Source organism: Microcaecilia unicolor, chromosome 1 (genome assembly GCF_901765095.1).
Source record: "Microcaecilia unicolor chromosome 1, aMicUni1.1, whole genome shotgun sequence".
NCBI classification, from domain to species: domain Eukaryota; kingdom Metazoa; phylum Chordata; class Amphibia; order Gymnophiona; family Siphonopidae; genus Microcaecilia; species Microcaecilia unicolor.
In genome coordinates, this window is record NC_044031.1 from 25,993,579 (window position 1) to 26,013,999 (window position 20,421).

General features: G+C 43.7%; 1 protein-coding gene across 1 annotated transcript in view; it reads right to left on the bottom strand.

Moving 5' to 3' along the window:
* Positions 1–20,205, bottom strand: part of LOC115461718 — a 101,725-nt gene extending 81,520 nt beyond the window's left edge. The window contains exon 1 of the mRNA XM_030191792.1: positions 20,082–20,205. Coding sequence (XP_030047652.1) covers positions 20,082–20,105 — 24 coding nt within the window. The 5' untranslated portion in view covers positions 20,106–20,205. The remainder of the gene's footprint in view (positions 1–20,081) is intronic.
* Positions 20,206–20,421: the final 216 nt, after the last annotated feature.

Below are 20,421 nucleotides of genomic sequence, written 5' to 3' on the forward strand. Positions count from 1 at the left end.
AGTCATAGCAGGTGCAAAGAAAATAGAGAACTAGCTGTTCCAGAGAGGAGGGAGACTTCCTGTGAGCAGGATTGTGGTCAGCTGGTCAGCTGGTGTGAGAAAGGAAAGGCGTAGCAAGATAGAAGCTACTCATTAGCATGAGCCAATCAGTGACAACCATGACATTAGCATAGATCCAATCAGGTATATCTACTGTCATATTATCCATATCCTGAGGGCACCTATAAAAATCAGGGTATTTCCTGGTTTGAGTTAGAGAGAATAGGGTTGCCACTCTCTCTCCAAGGGAAACCAATGTGTCCAGCAGAATTAACAAATTACCTAATTGCTTTCCCTTGTAAAACCTCTAATTGGTAAAAGAAATCATAAAACATTAGCAAATAATTAACACCTGTTTGCAGCTTATTAAATTCCTATAATTAATTGATTGTACGTGCCTGTTGTCCATCACTGATTTGACTTGTACCTTGGCAAATAAACTCCTCATTCCAAATGATGATTTGTGGGCTTCACTTAATGATCAAAGGCTGTAAGTATAAATGCATTGTATAACTTGTAATCTAAATCCAGTTTGTCATAAGGCTGGTATCTTTTCCTTAGATCTAACATCTCCCTTAGAGGCAATAACTCCTTGATTACCCCAGTACTAGTGTTATTTAGAGATGGAGTCAGATTAAGGTCACTCTAGCCTTCTTGGGGGGGCTCGGGACCCCTAAATTCTCAACATTGGTGACCCTCCGTTCGATTTGAACACGCCACCAGAATTTTTGTCAAAGTGGGGTTACTTATAGTTCTTGACTAAAATTCTGTTGTTTTATCTTCCAATTGATTGCTGTCCCTCATAAAGATCCAGAATTTCCTCCCCGGTGTTTCATACCCCTTATTACAGCATTCTCCTTTCTCTCTCTAAGCTTTCACTCTTTCCTGTGGTTAAGCCACTGCCAATTTCCCTTCCGTTATACTTTTCTATCGCAGTCAGTGAACTCTGTCCGTCCTTTCGTATACTCAGTTCTTTTCTCCCTGTTCTCCTGTCCCTCTTCCTCTTATGTTCATTCTCGTTCTGAAAGCTCCGGTTTACGGTGCTCTGCATTCTAGCCACTTACGGGCATAATACTTTTGCCTGTTTCCTATCTACGGCTGTGGGTTTTTTTTCTGCACTATTTTGTTTTTTCTCTTGCTCTTTTTAGTGTCATTCTCCCAATTCCCCCTCCCTTCCTCTATCTAGATTTCTTTTTCCTATCTTTGCATGCATTTGCGGTCCCATTTCTTCCGATTTTGTAAGGCTTTCACTGACTCTCTCAATTTACAAGTGCGTAGCTGCTTAACTTCCTCTTTTCTTCTGTAAGTGCCTGGCTCCCTGGGCGGTGCCCACTTCCTTCCTCTTCTCTGCATTTTCTCCCTCTCGTATCTGCTAATCTCTAACTTTGGAATCTATCATTAAATCCTTCTTTAATAATGTCTTGTTCTGTACTTTGTATTTGCTTCCGTTGGTCACTACAGCACCTTCCTTTTCTTTTGGCTATGTTCCCTGCTCTAGTCTGTCACTCTGTTACATTGTCCCTCTCTCTTATATACATGCTGTCTGTCAGTAAGATTATGTTCTGCTCCCTGTCAGCTATTTATCTGCTATACCATCTTGTCAGTTAGTTCTCTAACTATAAATATACCCTATGACAGGTCTGTTGCCAGTTCTAACTATTGTCAGCAAGTACATCTTATGCCTTGAGCGCTTGGTGTCCGTTTATGCACCGTAAATGTGATCTTGTGCCTTTACTTTTGACAGACTGCCACCATCTTCCGTGTTGATAATACTTTTGCTTTTCTAACACACCCTCCCATTATGGGCGTACCTAGGGGCGTGATCGTTGGTGTCACTCCATCCTTTGGGCCCACCCCTGATAAGTCTCTCTCTATCCTGTCTTTCACTGTTTTTTTTATATTTCTATTGTGAAATAAATTTATTAGATAATCAGTTGGATATTACTATAAGCAATTGATTGTTAGCATTCTAACCAAAGACTATTATAAGGATATTTACATTTGATACTTTGCAATGTAATATTGGGAACTGTAATTGTGTGAGTCCGTTTTTGGATTAGGACAAACATATGCAGCATTTGTTTAGCCGTGAGGGGATCATTGAAGTGACAATCTGAAATGTAGTTTCATGATAATATGACTTAGAAGCTATTTGTGTATCCTTTGCCTTGTTAGTATGGTATTTCTGTCTCCGGAACTTGGTTTATGGCATTATTTCTGACTGGCATGATTAATATGCATTTGTTTCCTGTAAGAACTGTGTGCCTGTAACTTTTCAGGATGCAAGTTAGATAGTAAACCACAGATTAGCTTTGCCGTGAGAAGCTGGGGTTTTAATTTTTATTAAGACTGTGATACCGTGCTTGCGTTCTATAGGTAGATGGTGTATGCCATCGTTGTCAGTTCTATCATAAATACTGTTTTATAAAGGTGTAACTTAGTTTTATGGCATACTTTTCTGTAGGCATTACACAATGCATATTTATTAGAAATATATTCCTCCCAAATACTTATCCTTTTTATAACCCTCTGTATACGTGCACTTTTCTGCAAAATCAGTTGTGTTTGAATGCTTTTTACTTTCAGTTTCATGATTGTGGCGCTGGCTCGTTGTTTTCTTAAGGATAGACTCTGTTTCTGCATTGTAATCTTAACCCTCCTAGAACATTAATTTACAACCTGGTTTTATTTTATTAGTTCTGTTTATTTATTCTTTATCTTCTCCGATGTAGGGAAAATTACTTATCTGCTTGCTCATTGGGTTCTAATGCTTGTCTATCAATCTGAAAGTCCCACCTCCCTCCCTCTTTAGTGCATGTCATTTTTATTTGCAGTAAGGTATGAAACCACTCACTTGTTTTTGGTACAGTAATACTGTGTTCACATTTTATACATAGCTCATTTATGACATTGTTTCCTGTTGTATCGCATTTTCAGCTTTATGCAAATTTAATCTGCTTAACTAGATTTACAGGTACTTTTTCTCCGTAAGCATCAAAGTTGTAAAATTACTTATCTTTTGATGAATCATTTAGTGGTCTGCAGAGTTCGTTGTATGTGCACTTCTCTACATGCTGCAGTGTGCGCATGTATTTTTTGCTTTCACTTTTAAGATTATAGCACTGCATCGTAGGTTTGGTTTCCTAATATTGGCTTTGTTTTTGTACCATCATATTATAAACTCCACAACACTATATGTTTATTTAATTATTATTTTTTTTTTTTCCCCTTCCTTCTTCACTCTTATTCTCCCCGGTACTGGGGAAAATATAAAGCTGCTTGATTAATGGTTTGCAATGCCTGTCCATCTATCTCTAAGTCCCACCCACTTCCCCATTTTCTGCATGTCAGATATTTTTCAGACTTTGACTTTTATCCTTGTACCGCGCTGCTCAAGTTTTGTGTTTTTATTTTATGGTCATAGCTACACAACTTTTTCTTTCTCTACTTTATCTTCAATTAAAAAGGCTTTCCTGTTGTACTACAGGTATAACTGAACGAAAGAATTTATTTGTACTATTTGCCCTTGCATTGCAGTCTTTTTTATTGTTACTGTTCCGCTCTAATGCTTTAGAGTTTCCTTCTCCTGGTTTGTTGAGTGGAAAATATATTGTCTAGTGAATGATGAACGTGGAATTTTTCACATTTTTTGTCCTGACTAAGGTGTTCCAACTAAAGGCTCTTTTTATGACTGTGCCTTCCCCAAAGAGCTTACATTTGTTTTGTTTTGCTTTGGAATATTTCGTTTTTCTCTCTATTTTTCCACCACTTCTATAGTAATTTTCAGGGGCTTTTCCCTGGGACATACTATACTTTTATTGTTTTCTTATATACCAGTGTCACGCTATTACTATTGGGTTTGATACCGATGTCCGGGACTTACACCCATTTGGGGGCCACAAACCCTTCAATGGATGACGGTATCTCAATTAGTAGAAGCAGACTTCCATTCCATTTTCGGAGTGGCCTGCGGATTTGGCATTATTGCCCACATATGAGTTACTTGTATAGATGACCGCGGGGTTAATAAAGAGACGTCTAACGACTTTCGTTGCGATTGTGTACAGGTTGACTCGGGCATTCAATATTTTTGGAGGGTTAGTCTTATACGGGAAGTTTTCCTAACTTTTCAACGTTCTAGACTGGTTAGTCATATACGAGATGTTTCCTAACCACAAATTTTTGAGTGGATTGTTGTACACGAGAAGTTCTCAAACTACAGGTCCTTTGGGGTGATTAGTCGCACACGAGAAGTTCAATCGTACACGAGAAGTTCAATAGTCAGCGGAAACCCATGGGACCGCTGCTCTTCGATTCATGACACCTTATTCGCTGGTTTCTTGAGTCCTTTTCGGGAGTGTTTGCAATGTCCCTTTTTGGGGCCTCTATCATGGGCTGGAGCTCATGGCCATGTATACGGGATAGTTCTTGGCAGGCTGGGAAACCGGGTTTCTTTATGTCTTTAGAAGCACACTCTGGGGAGTAGTTTTCATTAATTAGGGGTAGAGTAGTATAAATATATAATAGCTGACACTAGGTATTTATCCACTTATTCACCCACTCTTTGGGTACCTCCCTGTTTGCTGTTTTTATTTCTCTGTTAATGTCACCTGCGGTAAAAGCATTGAGCTTTCCGCCAATTGGTAATTTTTATTTTTGGGTCTCTATGTTGGAGTACATTAGCAGATGCGTGAGTATGATTGTGTTATGTCTCTGCATGTTCTACTATCAGGATAATCATCACATGTTTTTGTAAACTGTTAACAAATTATTATTTCTAGGTCTCCCTGCTATCTCTGAAGCTGCTTTTTGAACCACTGACCTTGTACCAGGTTCTAGGTCTGGTCAATATATATATTATTACAATAGTTCATTTTTTTCTATAGCATGTTACAGGTCTGAAGCTCATTTGTAGACCACTTGCTCACTAGGTCCCGTGGTTATACATATTGGGTGATGTTGTTCACTACCCTTTATGTCATATCTTCCTCTCCGCACCCAACACCAGATACTGGTGATCTGACATCTATTCAGATCTCTGGTAAAGACTTTCCGTCCGAAACAAACCTTTCTATTTTGCGGTTGATCTCCCTATACCACCGAGAGTTCAGAAGGGCATAGTGATCCCGCCAACTGTTCTCTTTCTCAATTGATTTTCTGCGCTGGAGAGTACATTGCATGAATCGTGAGTATATTTTCATTTATTGTATGTGTTACTATTAAGCTTGCCTTTGTATACTTTCATGGCCTGTTGGATTAGCTCTAATTTAAATGTTTTATTTTACCAAATTTAGGATTAAGATTTTGTCCTCAATACAGAGGGACCTCTTTATGTTTGACAATAACTGTGTCTGTGTATGAGTGTGGTTTTCCTTTTCTGTCTGTGTGCTGTGACTTGTGATTGGCTACTGGAATATTTATTTTCATATTTGTTGTTTTAAAAACCCTAACTGTACACAATTCCAATGATTGGTTTTGAACTACATTTAGAAATATCTTGCTTCCTCTTCTAAGCTTTAAGTTTTCTACATATCAGGATTAGGTTACAGTTTTAATTTCACGTCTATATGTTCCTGTGTGTCCTGTGATAGATGGCATATATTAAACCAGTTAATTATTAAGGAAACATTTCTTTAGTTTTAAATTTGTGCTTTAAGGTTACTCTGCGAGATTACCTATCAACTGCAGTGGTAGTAAATCTCAAAGGAGTGTTTTTTTCCAGGATTGTATATTATTTCATTTAAGCAATGTTTGTTTGATTTGTGACGTGATGTTAAATACCTGATTGTTTTTGACTTCTGGTAAATTGCTTTCACTAGAAATGCAAGCACTTTTTAGTTTTAATTTTATAGGTGTGCGTCCGTGTATGTGTTCTTTGAAAATTACATAATTGTTTCAGATATTTCCTATGAAAGGTTCTATATTATATGCCATCTAAAACACTGTTTCTTTGTGATGTTGGTTAAAATAACTAGTGCTGATGTTCACTTCCTGGTTCTCTATTGGGGATGTGTTCCGTAATAATGTATTAAGTGTTTTAATTTTTCTTTTCACGTCTTATCTACTACTCTCAAACTTCCTTCCCTGCCTCTTAAAGATTTATAGTTTTAAGATATATTATTGTATAGAGTTTCAGCATTTTTGGTTCTCAAACCCCAAATGGCACAGTTAAATTTCGTTTCCGGATTCCATAATACTACGGTGCCTGCCTTATTATGTATGCAATAGGGTTCGGAGATTAACCCTTGCATAACATAATTAACTAGTAAATCTGAACTAAAGAAATTCAGGTTGCTATTATTTCAGAGCTATGTTCAGATAAGACTAGCTACAATTGCCAATTTCCTCTTCATTGAGAACCGTACCTCTGGTAGCAGATAAAGTAATAACCTTCTCCTCTTTTCCTCTCCTGAAGTATTAATTCTATGAAGACTAATTACACCAGCATGAAGTATTAATATAAAAACTTCAACTTACAGTTTTGGTCTGATGTATAGCCCTATTTTCAGTCACCATAATATCCAATGCTTGCAGTGAGCAGTAAACTCAAAATAAGCACAGGAAACACCGTTATTTCGTGATTTCCTTAGGACCGAATGACAGAGATTAACCCTTGTAGTTCTTATTTTCTCTTAAGTTCATTTTTACAAAAGCTTTGAACTCAGTATATGATACAGGAATTCATTACGTGTTTCAGATTTTTATATTGCTTAGATACAGGGGTAACATCAAACCCTAATACTGGCTATGATATCATAATGTAGGTGTAAACTCTGTTAGTAACAACCAGTTATGCATTTGTTTAACTTTGGTGTAGGCTTACTTAAGCTGCATGTCTTTCTGTAGGTTTGGCTAAGCTCCAAGTGGGGTAACGGATATATAAAATGCTTCCCATACTTCCAGGTCATTATGCATATGTCAAGATACATGCATAACCTTTGTTAATATAAATTTTCCTAGGATTGACCATTTTTTTGCTGTATGAGGCAACCTCATACTTGCTATCCACTTTTTAGTGCTCATGATTGGATGCTAATGATGAGTAATAGTAAGGTCTAGGCATTCCGACCTGTTTAAGGATTCTGAATACCTACAACCTAAAATAGCCTGCAATCAGAGTACTAACCGTATATTTGTTGAGCCACCATAACAATGCTTAATCAAAACCACTATTCTTTCCGAGGACCACTGAGATACATACATTAGATTATCTCCCCATGCACTATGCAACAGATATAATAGAAGCCATAGAAAGACCTGAAAGTGTTTATTAGTATGATCCACCTGAAATTGCTATTACCCACATACCTTCTAGCAATTTCTAAGACCAAAACTCCCCCTCTCGTTTGATAGCTTGCTACCTTCTGGAATGGATGATTACAAGCTTGACGAGCTTTGTGTCACCCCTCCCCAGAGGGGGTGACAAGTGGGGAATGTATAATTATGGTACAGCCAGAGACCCCCCCACTGGAATGGTGGCGGGCCCAGTCATAGAGCTCAGGCCATTACAGACCTTGGCTGAGTCAGAAATCTGATGGCTGACATAACTGGGAGCTTACTGGAAAAGTATGGCCTAGTTTGTAGCCCAGATTGAGGCCTAAAAGTTAAGTCAATAGATATGGAAACAAAATGGAGGATTTCAACACAAAATGGAAGCCCATATCTGTTACAAAGTGGAATTTTCTCTAATGTAAGTTAGAAAAACAAGTTGAGAAATAAGTGAGTCATAGCAGGTGCAAAGAAAATAGAGAACTAGCTGTTCCAGAGAGGAGGGAGACTTCCTGTGAGCAGGATTGTGGTCAGCTGGTCAGCTGGTGTGAGAAAGGAAAGGCGTAGCAAGATAGAAGCTACTCATTAGCATGAGCCAATCAGTGACAACCATGACATTAGCATAGATCCAATCAGGTATATCTACTGTCATATTATCCATATCCTGAGGGCACCTATAAAAATCAGGGTATTTCCTGGTTTGAGTTAGAGAGAATAGGGTTGCCACTCTCTCTCCAAGGGAAACCAATGTGTCCAGCAGAATTAACAAATTACCTAATTGCTTTCCCTTGTAAAACCTCTAATTGGTAAAAGAAATCATAAAACATTAGCAAATAATTAACACCTGTTTGCAGCTTATTAAATTCCTATAATTAATTGATTGTACGTGCCTGTTGTCCATCACTGATTTGACTTGTACCTTGGCAAATAAACTCCTCATTCCAAATGATGATTTGTGGGCTTCACTTAATGATCAAAGGCTGTAAGTATAAATGCATTGTATAACTTGTAATCTAAATCCAGTTTGTCATAAGGCTGGTATCTTTTCCTTAGATCTAACATCTCCCTTAGAGGCAATAACTCCTTGATTACCCCAGTACTAGTGTTATTTAGAGATGGAGTCAGATTAAGGTCACTCTAGCCTTCTTGGGGGGGCTCGGGACCCCTAAATTCTCAACACTTGCCCAAGATCACCAGGAGCAGCAGCGGGATTTGAACTGGCCACCTCTGGATTGCAAGACTGGTGCTCTAACCATTAGGCTACTCCTCCACTCCACACTGTTCTATCTATCTATCTATCTATTTATTTATTTACTACTACTTAACATTTCTAGAGCGCTACTAGGGTTACGCAGCGCTGTACAGTTTAACAAGAAGGACAGTCCCTGCTCAGAGGAGCTTACAATCTAAAGGACAAAATGTCAAGTTGGGGCAGTCTAGATTTCTTGAACACAGAGAGCGGGATGGGGGTGGCGGAAGAACCATGAGAATGTACTAAGGTACGGTGGGAGAGATAAGAGGAGAACCAGGACAGAGCCCTGGAACCCAAATGAGGACAGTGTGGCAAGAAGTAAATTGTGATTGACAGTGTCAAAAGCGGCGGATAGGTCGAGGAGGATGAGGATGGAGTAGTGACCTTTGGATTTGGCAAGGAACAGGTCATTGCAGACTTTATTTATTTATTATATTTGTATCCCGCACTTTCCCACTAAAAGCAGGCTCCATGCGGCTTACATAGTAATAGGTAACACAGAATTTTGTTATGTAAAGTAGGAAATTAAGTATAAACATAATGAAAGGGTAGTAATAGGATGGATAGGTAGGTAGAGACAGGTGATAGAGAGAGGAAGGTAAGGTGGGAGATAGAGTCTGGGTCAATGTCATTTTCTATTCAGTTGAGGAGTGGCCTAGTGGTTAGGGTGGTGGACTTTGGTCCTGGGGAACTGAGTTCGATTCCCACTTCAGGCACAGGCAGCTCCTTGTGACTCTGGGCAAGTACTTAACCCTCCATTGCCCCATGTAAGCCGCATTGAGCCTGCCATGAGTGGGAAAGCGCAGGGTACAAATGTAACAAAAATAAAATAGATACTATTGGAGATTCTACATGGAATGTTGCTACTATTGGAGATTCTGCATGGAATGTTGCTATTCCACTAGCAACATTCCATGTAGAAGGCTGCGCAGGCTTCTGTTTCTGTGAGTCTGACGTCCTGCATGTACTGCACATATGTGCAGGACGTTAGACTCACAGAAGCAGAAGCCTGCGCGGCCACATTGGTGATCTGCAAGGGCCGACTTCTACATGGAATGTTGCTACTATTGGAGATTCTACATGGAATGTTGCTATTCCACTAGCAGAAAGCGAATTCACAATATCAATGTCTCTGGTAACATTCAACAACTTGTGTATACAAACCAGGACAGCCACCAACTTCAAGAAAGTGCTAACAAAACAGTTCACACCAGTATAATGTGGCAAATATATAATTTACGTGTATAGAGTACCCTCAGATATTGGATTCTACATGGAATGTTGCTACTATTGGAGATTCTACATGGAATGTTGCTATTCCACTAGCAACATGCAGGACGTCAGACTCACAGAAGCAGAAGCCTGCGCGGCCCCACATTGGTGATCTGCAAGGGCCGACTTCTACATGGAATGTTGCTAGTGGAATAGCAACATTCCATGTAGAATCTGAAATAGTAGCAACAGTGGAGCAGTGGCCTAGTGGTTAGGGTGGTGGACTTTGGTCCTGGGGAACTGAGTTTGATTCCCACTTCAGGCACAGGCAGCTCCTTGTGACTCTGGGCAAGTCACTTAACCCTCCATTGCCCCATGTAAGCCGCATTGAGCCTGCCATGAGTTGGAAAGCGCAGGGTACAAATGTAACAAAAATAAAAAAAGTATATGTAAGGTAGATGGGTTCAAGAGATTAATCTGGGTCTTTTGGGTAAGCTTGTTTGAATAGATGGGTTTTTAGTGCTTTTCTGAATGGTAGGTGGTCATGGATTGCTCGGATAGGTCTAGGGAGAGCGTTCCATAGACGGCTGCCCAGGAAGGAGAAATTGGATCCATAATAAGTTTTGTACTTGAGACCTTTACAGCTGGGGTAGTGCAGGTTGAGGTACTTTCGTGAGGATACAGACATGTTTCTTGCTGGAAGGTTGACCAGATTTATCATATAGTTCGGAGATTCTCCGTGTATTATCTTGTGGATTAAAGTCTGGGCTTTGAAATTGATACGTTCTTTGATTGGGAGCCAGTGCAGTCTTGCATTGGGAGCTGCACTCTCAAAACGTGATCTATAACCTAGGTACCTATATTTTATGGTGCACAGTTCAAAAGAGGGTGTGGCCCTGGGTGGATCCAGGGGCAGACCAACCATTAGGCCACCTGAGGGAGCAGCATCTCCCCAGCATTACCCAGTAGCGACGCTGGTGGCATCTCCTCGGTGTTACCCGGCAGCAGAAGCGATTTCCATAAGCTGCCCTGCTGCTGGCACCCGCCTCTTCCCTTTACTCCGGCCGCCTCTCTGATGTAACTTCCTGTTTCGTCAGAGGCTCAGACAGGCGCAGTAAAGGGAAGAAGCAGGTGCCGGCAGCAGGGCAGCTTATGGAAATCGCTGCTGGGTAATGCCGTGGAGAGATGCCAGGTGCTGGTGGCAGGTAGGAAGGGGGACAGCATCTTGGCCCGGGGGGGGGGGGGGGGGGGGGGGGAGCATCCTAGCTCTGCCTTAGGTGGCATCTTGCCTTAGGCCGGCCCTGGGCGGATCAGAGGCATTCCCAGAACTTAGGCGTGATGTTATACATTAGTATCATTGACACACCCAACTGCCATTAGTTGTGCGTCTGCATTTGCAGCAGGTTTCAGGGAAGAAGTGTCTTCAGCAGCAGACTGGCTAACCTACTGAAGAGGGCTTTATACCAGAATCATTCAGGTAGGGTGAACAAAGCCCCAAGGTAAGTACAAGCCCTCAGGTAAGTGAAGCATTAAATACCTCCACACAAATGGGGAAAAGGGGCAACATTTGGAAAGCAGTGTATACTAATGCAGTGGCATTCCTAGGGCGGCTGACAATGTGCCCCCCCCACCGGCGAAACGACACATCCCCCGGTGAAGCGACACCCCCCCCCCCGGGTGCATTTTTACCTGCTGGGGGGTGTGCCGCGCGCCTGTTGGCTTCGCTCGTTCCATGCTCCCTCTGCCCCGGAACAGGAAGTAACCTGTTCCAGGGCAGAGGGAGCACGGAACGAGCAGTGCCGAGCCCCCCCACTAGGAACGCCACTGTACTAATGCCAGAAGTATGGGAAATAAGGTTTTAGATCTTGAGGCTGTGATAGAAGAGACTGATTTGGATTTAGTGGCAGTCACAGGGACATGGTTCACAGAGAACTATAACTGGGATATAGTTATACCGGGCTATAATTTGTTCAGGAATGAAAGGGAGGGGGAGTGGCATATTTAAAACTATAATATTAAAACCACACAACTGCAGAACCTACAGGGTAAGGAAGAGGCACTGTGGGTCAATCTGGGAAGAGGGAACGGCCAATGTATTTACATTGGTGTGATATTCAGGCCTCCTTCACAGGCAGAGATTTAATCGAAGACATTCAAAATAGAGCTGTGAAAGGGGAAGTACTATTAATAGGTGATTTTAATGTGCCAGATGTTGATTGGGGTATGCTATTGTGGGGTCTTTTAGAAGCAGGGTGTGGCAAAACAGGGGATTTTCCTGCGTGTGATCTGATTCTCAGTGCATTTTTACTAGCAAAAAAGGTGCCGGTACTCAAATGCTAGACCACCCTTCAGGGGTGGGGTGATCACTGAGGGACCCACCCCACAATAGCCAGGCCCCCTGCAACCAGTCACAGAACCTATGACAAGGCAGAATTGGTGTGTACAGCCTGAGCTCTTTCATTAAAACTTGGGGTCCATGGGTCAATTTTAGCAGACAATGGAAAAGGTGCCGGTACTCAGTACCCCCAAGTTCCCCCTCAAAAAAATCCCTGCTGATTCTACATAGTAACATAGTAAGGGATGTCAGATAAAGACCTGAATGGTCCATCCAGTCTGCCCAACAGACACATTCATTATCAATTTAAGATTAAATCATTATTATTTATATGTATTTCCCTTGCTTGGCCAAAGTAAAGTCTGTCCTCTGTTTTAAAAGCTGTTGCAGAGGTGACTGTTTCTTTCCAGCTTAAGCCCTTAGGGAAAGTAACCTGCACTGCTATTGGCCAGAAACCCCTCAGTGTTAATGCTCTGGGCTCTGATTGACCCTGTAGTTCAAAAATCCAGCCAGAATATGCTGGAAATCTTTAGTTCAGAGAGGGAGTGTGGAGAGTGGAAATCTCTACACTGAGACCCTGTTCAAAGCCTGTGAGAAGTTATTTTCCTGAACTTCCCAGGTACTACTCAGATAGTAAGAAAATGTCTAGTTAATTTTACTGTTGATACCAGTTATTTTACCTGTTATTGTTTGCTAATTTCATCTATTTTTCACCATTCACTGTTCCACTTTTCTGATAATAAACCTATTAGTTTATTAGCTCTGTTGTCCTGGACTGACTTAAGAATCCTGGTGATTTGTGTTTGGGTCTCTGGGTGTTTTCTAAGAGCTGTGAGACCTTTGGGATTGTGGCCCTAGTGTCCTTAGAAACCACCAGAGAATTAACTTGCGGGTGGGGTGGAGGGTATGCCACTGTAGAGCGCTTGCACAGGTGCAGGTAGGGCCTGAGCAGTGCTGGGACAGATCCTTTAGGTGGCTGCAGAGTTAACCCAGATGGGTGCTAGGCGTTTTGTGACACAAGAACATGCTGGATTCTCTATAGGGGGAACTATTCCAGCAGTTGGTAATGGAACCCACACGGGATGAGGCCATACTGGGCTTAGTGCTTATTAATTGGGGGGGGGGGGGGGGGGGGGGAGTGTTTCTGATGTTATAGTAGGTGATCATGTGGTACCCAGTGATCACCAGATGGTATGATTTAATATTAATATAGGTGTGGAGAGGGTTCGTTCAAAATTAAAAATTTTAGACTTCAAAAAAACTAACTTGATTCAGAAGGGGGATTACCTCAAGGAATTGCTATCTGGATGGGAACATCTGGAAGAAGCTGGAAAGCAGTGGGCAAAACTGAAAGGAGCTATTGTGAGAGCAACAAACCTTTCTGTAAGGAAAACAAATAAAAGTATGAGGAAAAGGAGGACACTTTGCAGCTTATTTTCGAAGGAGATCGCCGGCCATCTTCCAACACAAATCGGGAGATGGCCGGCCATCTCCTGAACCCGGCCAAATCGGTATAATGGCCGGCGAAAGTTCAAGGGGGCGTCAGCAGGAAAGCGAAGGCGGGATGGGGGCGTGGTGAGCAGATGGCCGGCCCTGACGAGTATTTGGCCGACTTTACTTGGTTCCTTTTTGTTCACGACCAAGCCTTGAAAAGGTGCCCCAACTGACCAGATGACCACCAGAGGGAATCGGGGATCACCTCCCCGTACTCCCCCAGTGGTCACCCACCCCCTCCCACACTAAAAAAAAAAAAAAAAAAGTAAAACTTTTTTTGCCAGCCTGTATGCCAGCCTCAGATGTCATACCCAGCTCCCTGACAGTAGTATGCAGGTCCTTGGAGCAGTTTTAGTGAGTGCAGTGCACTTCAGGCAGGCAGACCCAGGCCCATCCCCCCCTTACCTGTTACACTTGTGGTGGTAAATGTTGAGCTCTCCAAACCCCCCCCCCCAAAACCCACTGTACCCACATGTAGGTGCCCCCCTTCATCCCTAAGGGCTATGGTAGTGGTGTACAGTTGTGGGGAGTGGGTTTTTTTTTGGGGGGGGTTGGGGGGCTCAGCACACAAGGTAAGGGAGCTATGCACCTGGGATCAATTTGTGAAGTCCACTGCAGTGCCCCCTAGGGTTCCCGGCTGGTGTCCTGGCATGTGAGGAGGACCAATGCACTACAAATGCTGGCTCCTCCCATGATCAAGTGGCTTGGATTTGGTCGGGTCTGAGATGGCCGGCTTCGGTTTCCATTATGGGTGAAAATCGAATCCAGCCAACTCAAACCCGGTGATCTTGACATTTATGTCGAGATTTGGCCGGCCCCAACCGTATTATCGAAAAAAAAGATGGCCAGCCATCCTTTTAGAAAATACGGTTGGCTCCGCCCATTTACGGAGCAGGCCCCGGAGATGGCCGGCCCCGTTCGATTATGCTCCTCCACGGTTCTCAAAAGTAGTAGCTGAAAAGGTAAGGAAAAAGAGGTTAACCCTTATAAACTTCAAGAGATCCAGAGAGAGGAAGACAGGTGACAATATCTGGAAAAGCTAAGAGAAGCTGGCAGAGCAGTCAGGACAGCAAAGATGCAAATGGAAGAAAATAACCAATACGGTAAAATGGGGGGACAAGACACTGTTTAGATATGTTAGTGATAGGAAGAAGTGCAAAAGTGGCATTGTGAGACTCAAAGTTGAAGGAGAAGAATATGCAGAAGTTGATAAAGATAAGACGGAATTGCTTAACAAATATTTCTGTTCTGTGTTCACAGCGGAAGGGCCAGGAGCAGGACCTCGAAAGACAAACACAAATAGGAATGAAGGTGTGGCAGCCTCTGAATGAAATTTTCAGAGGACTGTGTTCTTAAGGAGCTGACAAAACTAAAAGTGGGCAAAGTGATGGGGCAGGATGGTTACATCCAAGGGTACCAAAGGAACTTAGGGAGTTCCAGTGGCTCCACTGGCTGCCCTTTTCAATGCTTCTGTAATTATATACCCTTCCCAGTGGTGTTCCTAGGGGGGGCGGTGGGTGCGGTCCGCCCCGGGTGCACGCTGCCGGGGGGGGGGGGGGGGGAGGTGCCGCGCACACCTGTCCTCCGTTGGTCCATGCTTCTTCTCTGCCCCGGAACAGGTTACTTCCTGTTCCAGGGCAGAGAAGAAGCATCGAACAACAGGTGCGCGCGGCACACCCCCCCCCCCGGCAGCGTGCACCCAGCAGGGGGGGGGTACCTTCGCGGGGGTGTCCGCGCTGCATCGGGGGGGGGGGGGCGCTGCACCCAGGGGGCGGGGCGCATCGGCGATCCGCCCCGGGTGCCAGCCCCCCTAGGAACGCCACTGACCCTTCCCTTCCCTTTTGCCTTCACAACTGTCATTGTACTTGTTTTTATTAGTTCATTGTAAGCCGCTCTGGGGCTGCTTTACGTGGCAAAAAAGCGGGGTATAAATGATCTAAAATCAAACATATAAACATATAAACATATAGACTTCCCTCTCTGCCCCGCCCCCACGTCAATACGTGATGACGGGGGCGGGACAGAGAGGGAAGTCTCTACTGGCATGCTGCAGACGTCGGAACCGCTCCCCCTCCCCCGGAGTCGCCTCCGCACCTCCATCTGGCCCGAGCACTGTGAACTTACATCACCACACAGCAGCAGGCACATCAGCAAAGCTGCCGTCGGGCTTCCTTCTCTGCCTTTGTCCCGCCCTCGCCGACGTTACGTCACACGAGGGCGGGACACAGGCAGAGAAGGAAGCCCGCCCCGACGGCAGCTTTGCTGATGTGCCTGCTGCTGCGTGGTGATGTAAGTTCACAGTGCTGCTCGGGCCGAGTGGAGGGGCGGCGGCGACTCCGGGGGGGGGGGGGGGGCTCGGAAACCCCCCCATTCCAAAAAGGGCTCAACGGCTAGTAAATAATAAAAACTGGGTCAGACCAATGGTCCATCTAGCCCAGTATACTGTTTTCCAAATAGTGGCCAAGCCAGGTCACAAGTACCTGGCAGAAACCCAAATAATGGCAACACTCCATACTACAAATCCCAGGGCAAGCAGTTGCTTCCCATGTCTTTCTCAATAGCATACTATGGACTTTTCCTCCAGGAATTTGTCCAAACCTTTTAAAAACCCAGATACGCTAACCACTGTTACCACATCCTCCGGCAAAGAGTTCCAGAGCTTAACTATTCGTTGGGTGAAAAAATATTTTCTCATTTTCGTTTTAAAAGTATTTCCATGTAACTTCCTCGAGTGTCCCATAGTCTTTGTACTTTTGGAATGAGTAAAAAATTGATTTACTTCTACCCGTTCTACACCACTCAGGATTTTGTAGACCTCAATCGTATCTCCCATGATCCCATGCATAAATGTGAAATACAATTAGCGCCAATAATTGCTTAAGATCTCAATTATCGGTGCTAATTGGCTCATTCAATTAAATTGTGTGTGCAATTTTTATAGAATTTGGTGGTTAGTGTACAGCGCTGCGTACACCCAGTAGCACTATAGTGATATGTATTATTATTATTAACATTTGTATAGCGCTACCAGACGCACACACTGCTGAACACCTGACACAGAGAGACAGTCCCTGCTCTATAGAGCTTACAATATAAAAATACAGAAAGACAATTAAGGGCAAGGAAAGTACTGGGCGAGAAGGAACAAGGGTAGGGGAATTGAGTTGTGGTTAGGAGCCAAAAGCAGTGGTGAAAAGGTGGGTTTTCAGCATAGATTTGAAAACAGGTAGAGATGGAGCTAGGCGTACGGGCTCAGGAAGTCCATTCCAGGCATAAGGTGCTGCGAGGGAAAAGGAACGAAGCCTGGAATTAGCAGTGGAGGAGAAGGGGGACGACGAGGGATTTGTCCAGTGAGCGGAGTTCACGGGGAGGAATGTAGGGAGAGATGAGAGTGGAGAGATAATGGGGGGCTGCAGAGTGGATGCATTTAAAGGTCAGTAAGAGAAGTTTGTACACGGAAGCGGACAGGGAGCCAGTGAAGTGACCTGAGGAGTGGGCTAGTGTGGGTAAAACGATTTTGGCGGAAAATAAGCCGTGCTGCAGAATTTTGGACAGACTGGAGAGGAGAGAGATGGCTGAGCGGAAGACCAGTGAGAAGCAAATTGCAATAATCCAAGCGAGAGGTGACAAGGGTTTGGATAAGGGTTCTGGTAAGTAGCAGTGGGTAGGTACTTCTACTAGCTGAACGACATTGGTTGCCAGTAGCGTTTAGGGCATTGTTAAAATTCTGTTTAGCTCTGTGGTTTTCTGGCCTATTTGGCAACTTTTGACGATCTCTTATACACCTATATATACTGCTACCTAATCCAAGGCAGACCCGTTACGAGACCAAACACCACTCTGCATTTTTTGGGGGCTCCGTGATTATAAAATGACCTCCTACTATTCATTGATATGGGCGTTTCTTTTCGCCTTTTTAAGTCATTTTGTTACTATAGCATATTAAGGTCTTCAGTTCCTCCTGATACTGGGGACATCCTTGGGTACCTAGCGCACAGTGTTGTGTGTGTACTTTTTATGTCTGAATGGCACTTTCCTGTCTTAATTTGGAGTTCCTTTCTTTTGAATTACTGCTTTTTAGTGATGTGAACTGCTGTGATCTGTGAGCCAGGCCAGGTGGTTACGTTTGAACTAGCCAAAAATATTCCAAATGTTGACACGGCCAGATTTGTACATAAGTATTGCCATACTGGGACAGACCGAAAGTCCATCAAGCTCAGCATCCTGTTTCCAGCAGTGGCCAATCCAGGTCACAAGTATCTGGCAAGATCCCAAAAAAGTACAATACATTGTATGCTGCTTATCCCAGAAATAAGCAGTGGATTTTCCCCAAGTCCATTTCAATATTGATCTATGGACTTTTCCTTTAGGAAGCCATCCAAACCTTTTTTAAACCCCGCTAAGCTAACTGCTTTTACTACATTCGCTGGCAACAAATTCCAGAGTTTAATTACACATTGAGTGAGAAAATATTTTCTCCGATTCGTTTTAAATGTACTACTTTGTAGCTTCGTTGCGTGCCCCCTAATCCTAGTATTTTTGGAAAGAGTAAACAAGCAATTCAGGTCACCCGTTCCACTCCACTCATTATTTTATAGACCTCTATCATATCTCCCCTCAGCCGTCTTTTCTCCATTTCTAAGTCATTACATTTGATTTTAAGTCTTTATATGGAATTTGTGGAGCCGAGTCTTTCCCAGTCTTTAAATATGTTACAATCGAGTACCAGGTCTTGTACCTGCAATTTAATGATCCTAGCTTTTCCTTCCATAGTTCAAATTAGATTTAAAGCTTTATTTTCTCATTCATTTTTTCAATCTAATAGTTTGTATTTGGAATGGTCTTCATGTTGGTCTCCGAATGGTGCGGTCTTTCTTAAGTTTTCGTAAGGCCTTGAAAACCTACTTATTCACTTCTACATAATTAAAGATTGATTGTTATTGTTTTTATATTTATTGTTTTTGTTATTTATTAACATTTTCATAGCCTATTTTTAAAATATAATTAGCGGCCCTGTTTACTAAGCCGTGCTATAGGCGCGCTAGCGTTTTTTTTGCGCACGCTAACGCTAGAGACACCCTTTGGGCTGTTTACTAAGCCACGTTATAGGCGCGTTAGTGTTTTTAACACGTTATCGTATATGCGCCTACAATATCCCTATAGGCGCCTACACAGTTAGTGTGCGCGTAATTGTAGGCGCATTAAAAAGCTAATGCACCTTAGTAAACAGGGCCCTTTATTGCTAATTTGTAAACTTCCTGATGTTTTTAAAATCAGTTTCTTCTTTCATATTTTTGCTTTTAATCCTTATTGGAGATGTAGCGGTCTTGTAAAGTAAAAAAAAAAAAATGTAAGAATTGATTGCACTTGGATTCAGGGGCGTAGCTAGGTGGGGCCACCAGGGCATGGGCCCCACAGATTTAGCCTTGGCCTCCTCTATTTTAATCCTCCCCCCACACAATCCTCCCTGCCACTTTCGACCCCCCCCCCCCCTGTCGCCCCTCCCCCGCCGCCCTCCAGGTACCTTTGCTGGCAGGGGTCCCCAAACCCCGCCAGCCGAAGTCCTCTTCAGCGCCAGTCTCCTCTCCGGCGCATTCACTGATCTGTTTCTGTGAGTCCTCCTGACGTCCTGCACATTCCTACGTGCAGGACCTCAGGAGTCAAGACTCACAGAAACAGATCTGCGAACGCGCCGGAGACCGGCACTGAAGAGGACTTCGGCTGGCGGGGGTTGGGGGAGGGGCGGCAGCACAGGGGGAGGGTCGAGGTGGTGGCAGCGCCGGGGGGGGGCTAAAAATGTGCCCCCTCACCGCGGGCTCTGGACCCCCCTTCCGCCGAGGTGTGGCTACGTCCCTGCTTGGATTATGTAAAGGTCCCAATCTATTGATTTCATTGTATTTTTTCGACTGATTGTTCTTTGCCTAGAACTTCATGGTGAAGCGGATTATAAACGCTAAAATTAAATTAAATCCAGTGTACGCTGCTGCACAAAGCAGGGTCTGGCTATCTATACCCTGCATGCCACCCATTAATTCCCATAGTCCGAGGCTCATGCTGTAGGTAGGAAGGAAGGGCTTGCCTGACTGCACGTGTGTTCAGAAAGGAGCTTTTTGCAGGTTTTAAGAGCCACTGCAATGTTTTGGTGCTGACAGCAGATCTGGAGCTGAGCTTCAGGCCGTGATCACTTTTTCCAGATCAGATCTCACAGCACACTGGTTGGGAAACACTGGCTAGTGTTCAGTGTGCATTTGGCTGGATGCAAGACCTGGAGACACGGTTTCTGCCTGCTTTTGTTCCTGTCGATTCAGAAGAGTACGTATATGTGTGTCTCTCTGTGTAATAAAAATTATTACTCCCTTTTTTTTTAATCCACGCCCACAGTATCCAGGGCCTCAGGGAAGAAGAAGAACCAAGCTGTGAAACACAATCCTGGTGAAAAGTCCCCCCCCCCCCCCCAGCCCTGCAGTGAAAGCTGCCTACCTGTTCAGGCTCTGCCCCAGCCATTGTTTCTGCTGCTTTTTCTGGCAAGGATTCTTTCTTCTTTCTTCTCTTGCTTCAGGCTCTGCTTCTCTACCAAAGGCTGATGTCTGTGCAGAGAGAGAAGATGCAGGCCAGGGAGGGCAGGAAATGTTCAGGCTTAGCAGAGAGGAGAGCGGAAGGGGAGGAATTTTGGACAGAGAGAAAGAAGCCCAGAAGCCCAGGATGTGGGTGGTTTTTATCTCATACATTAGCGATCATCTTGTGGCTGGTAAAACTTTGCTGAGACTCAAGTAACCCAGGCACAGCTGCTAACCGGCTCCATGTCGGGATGGGCAATGAT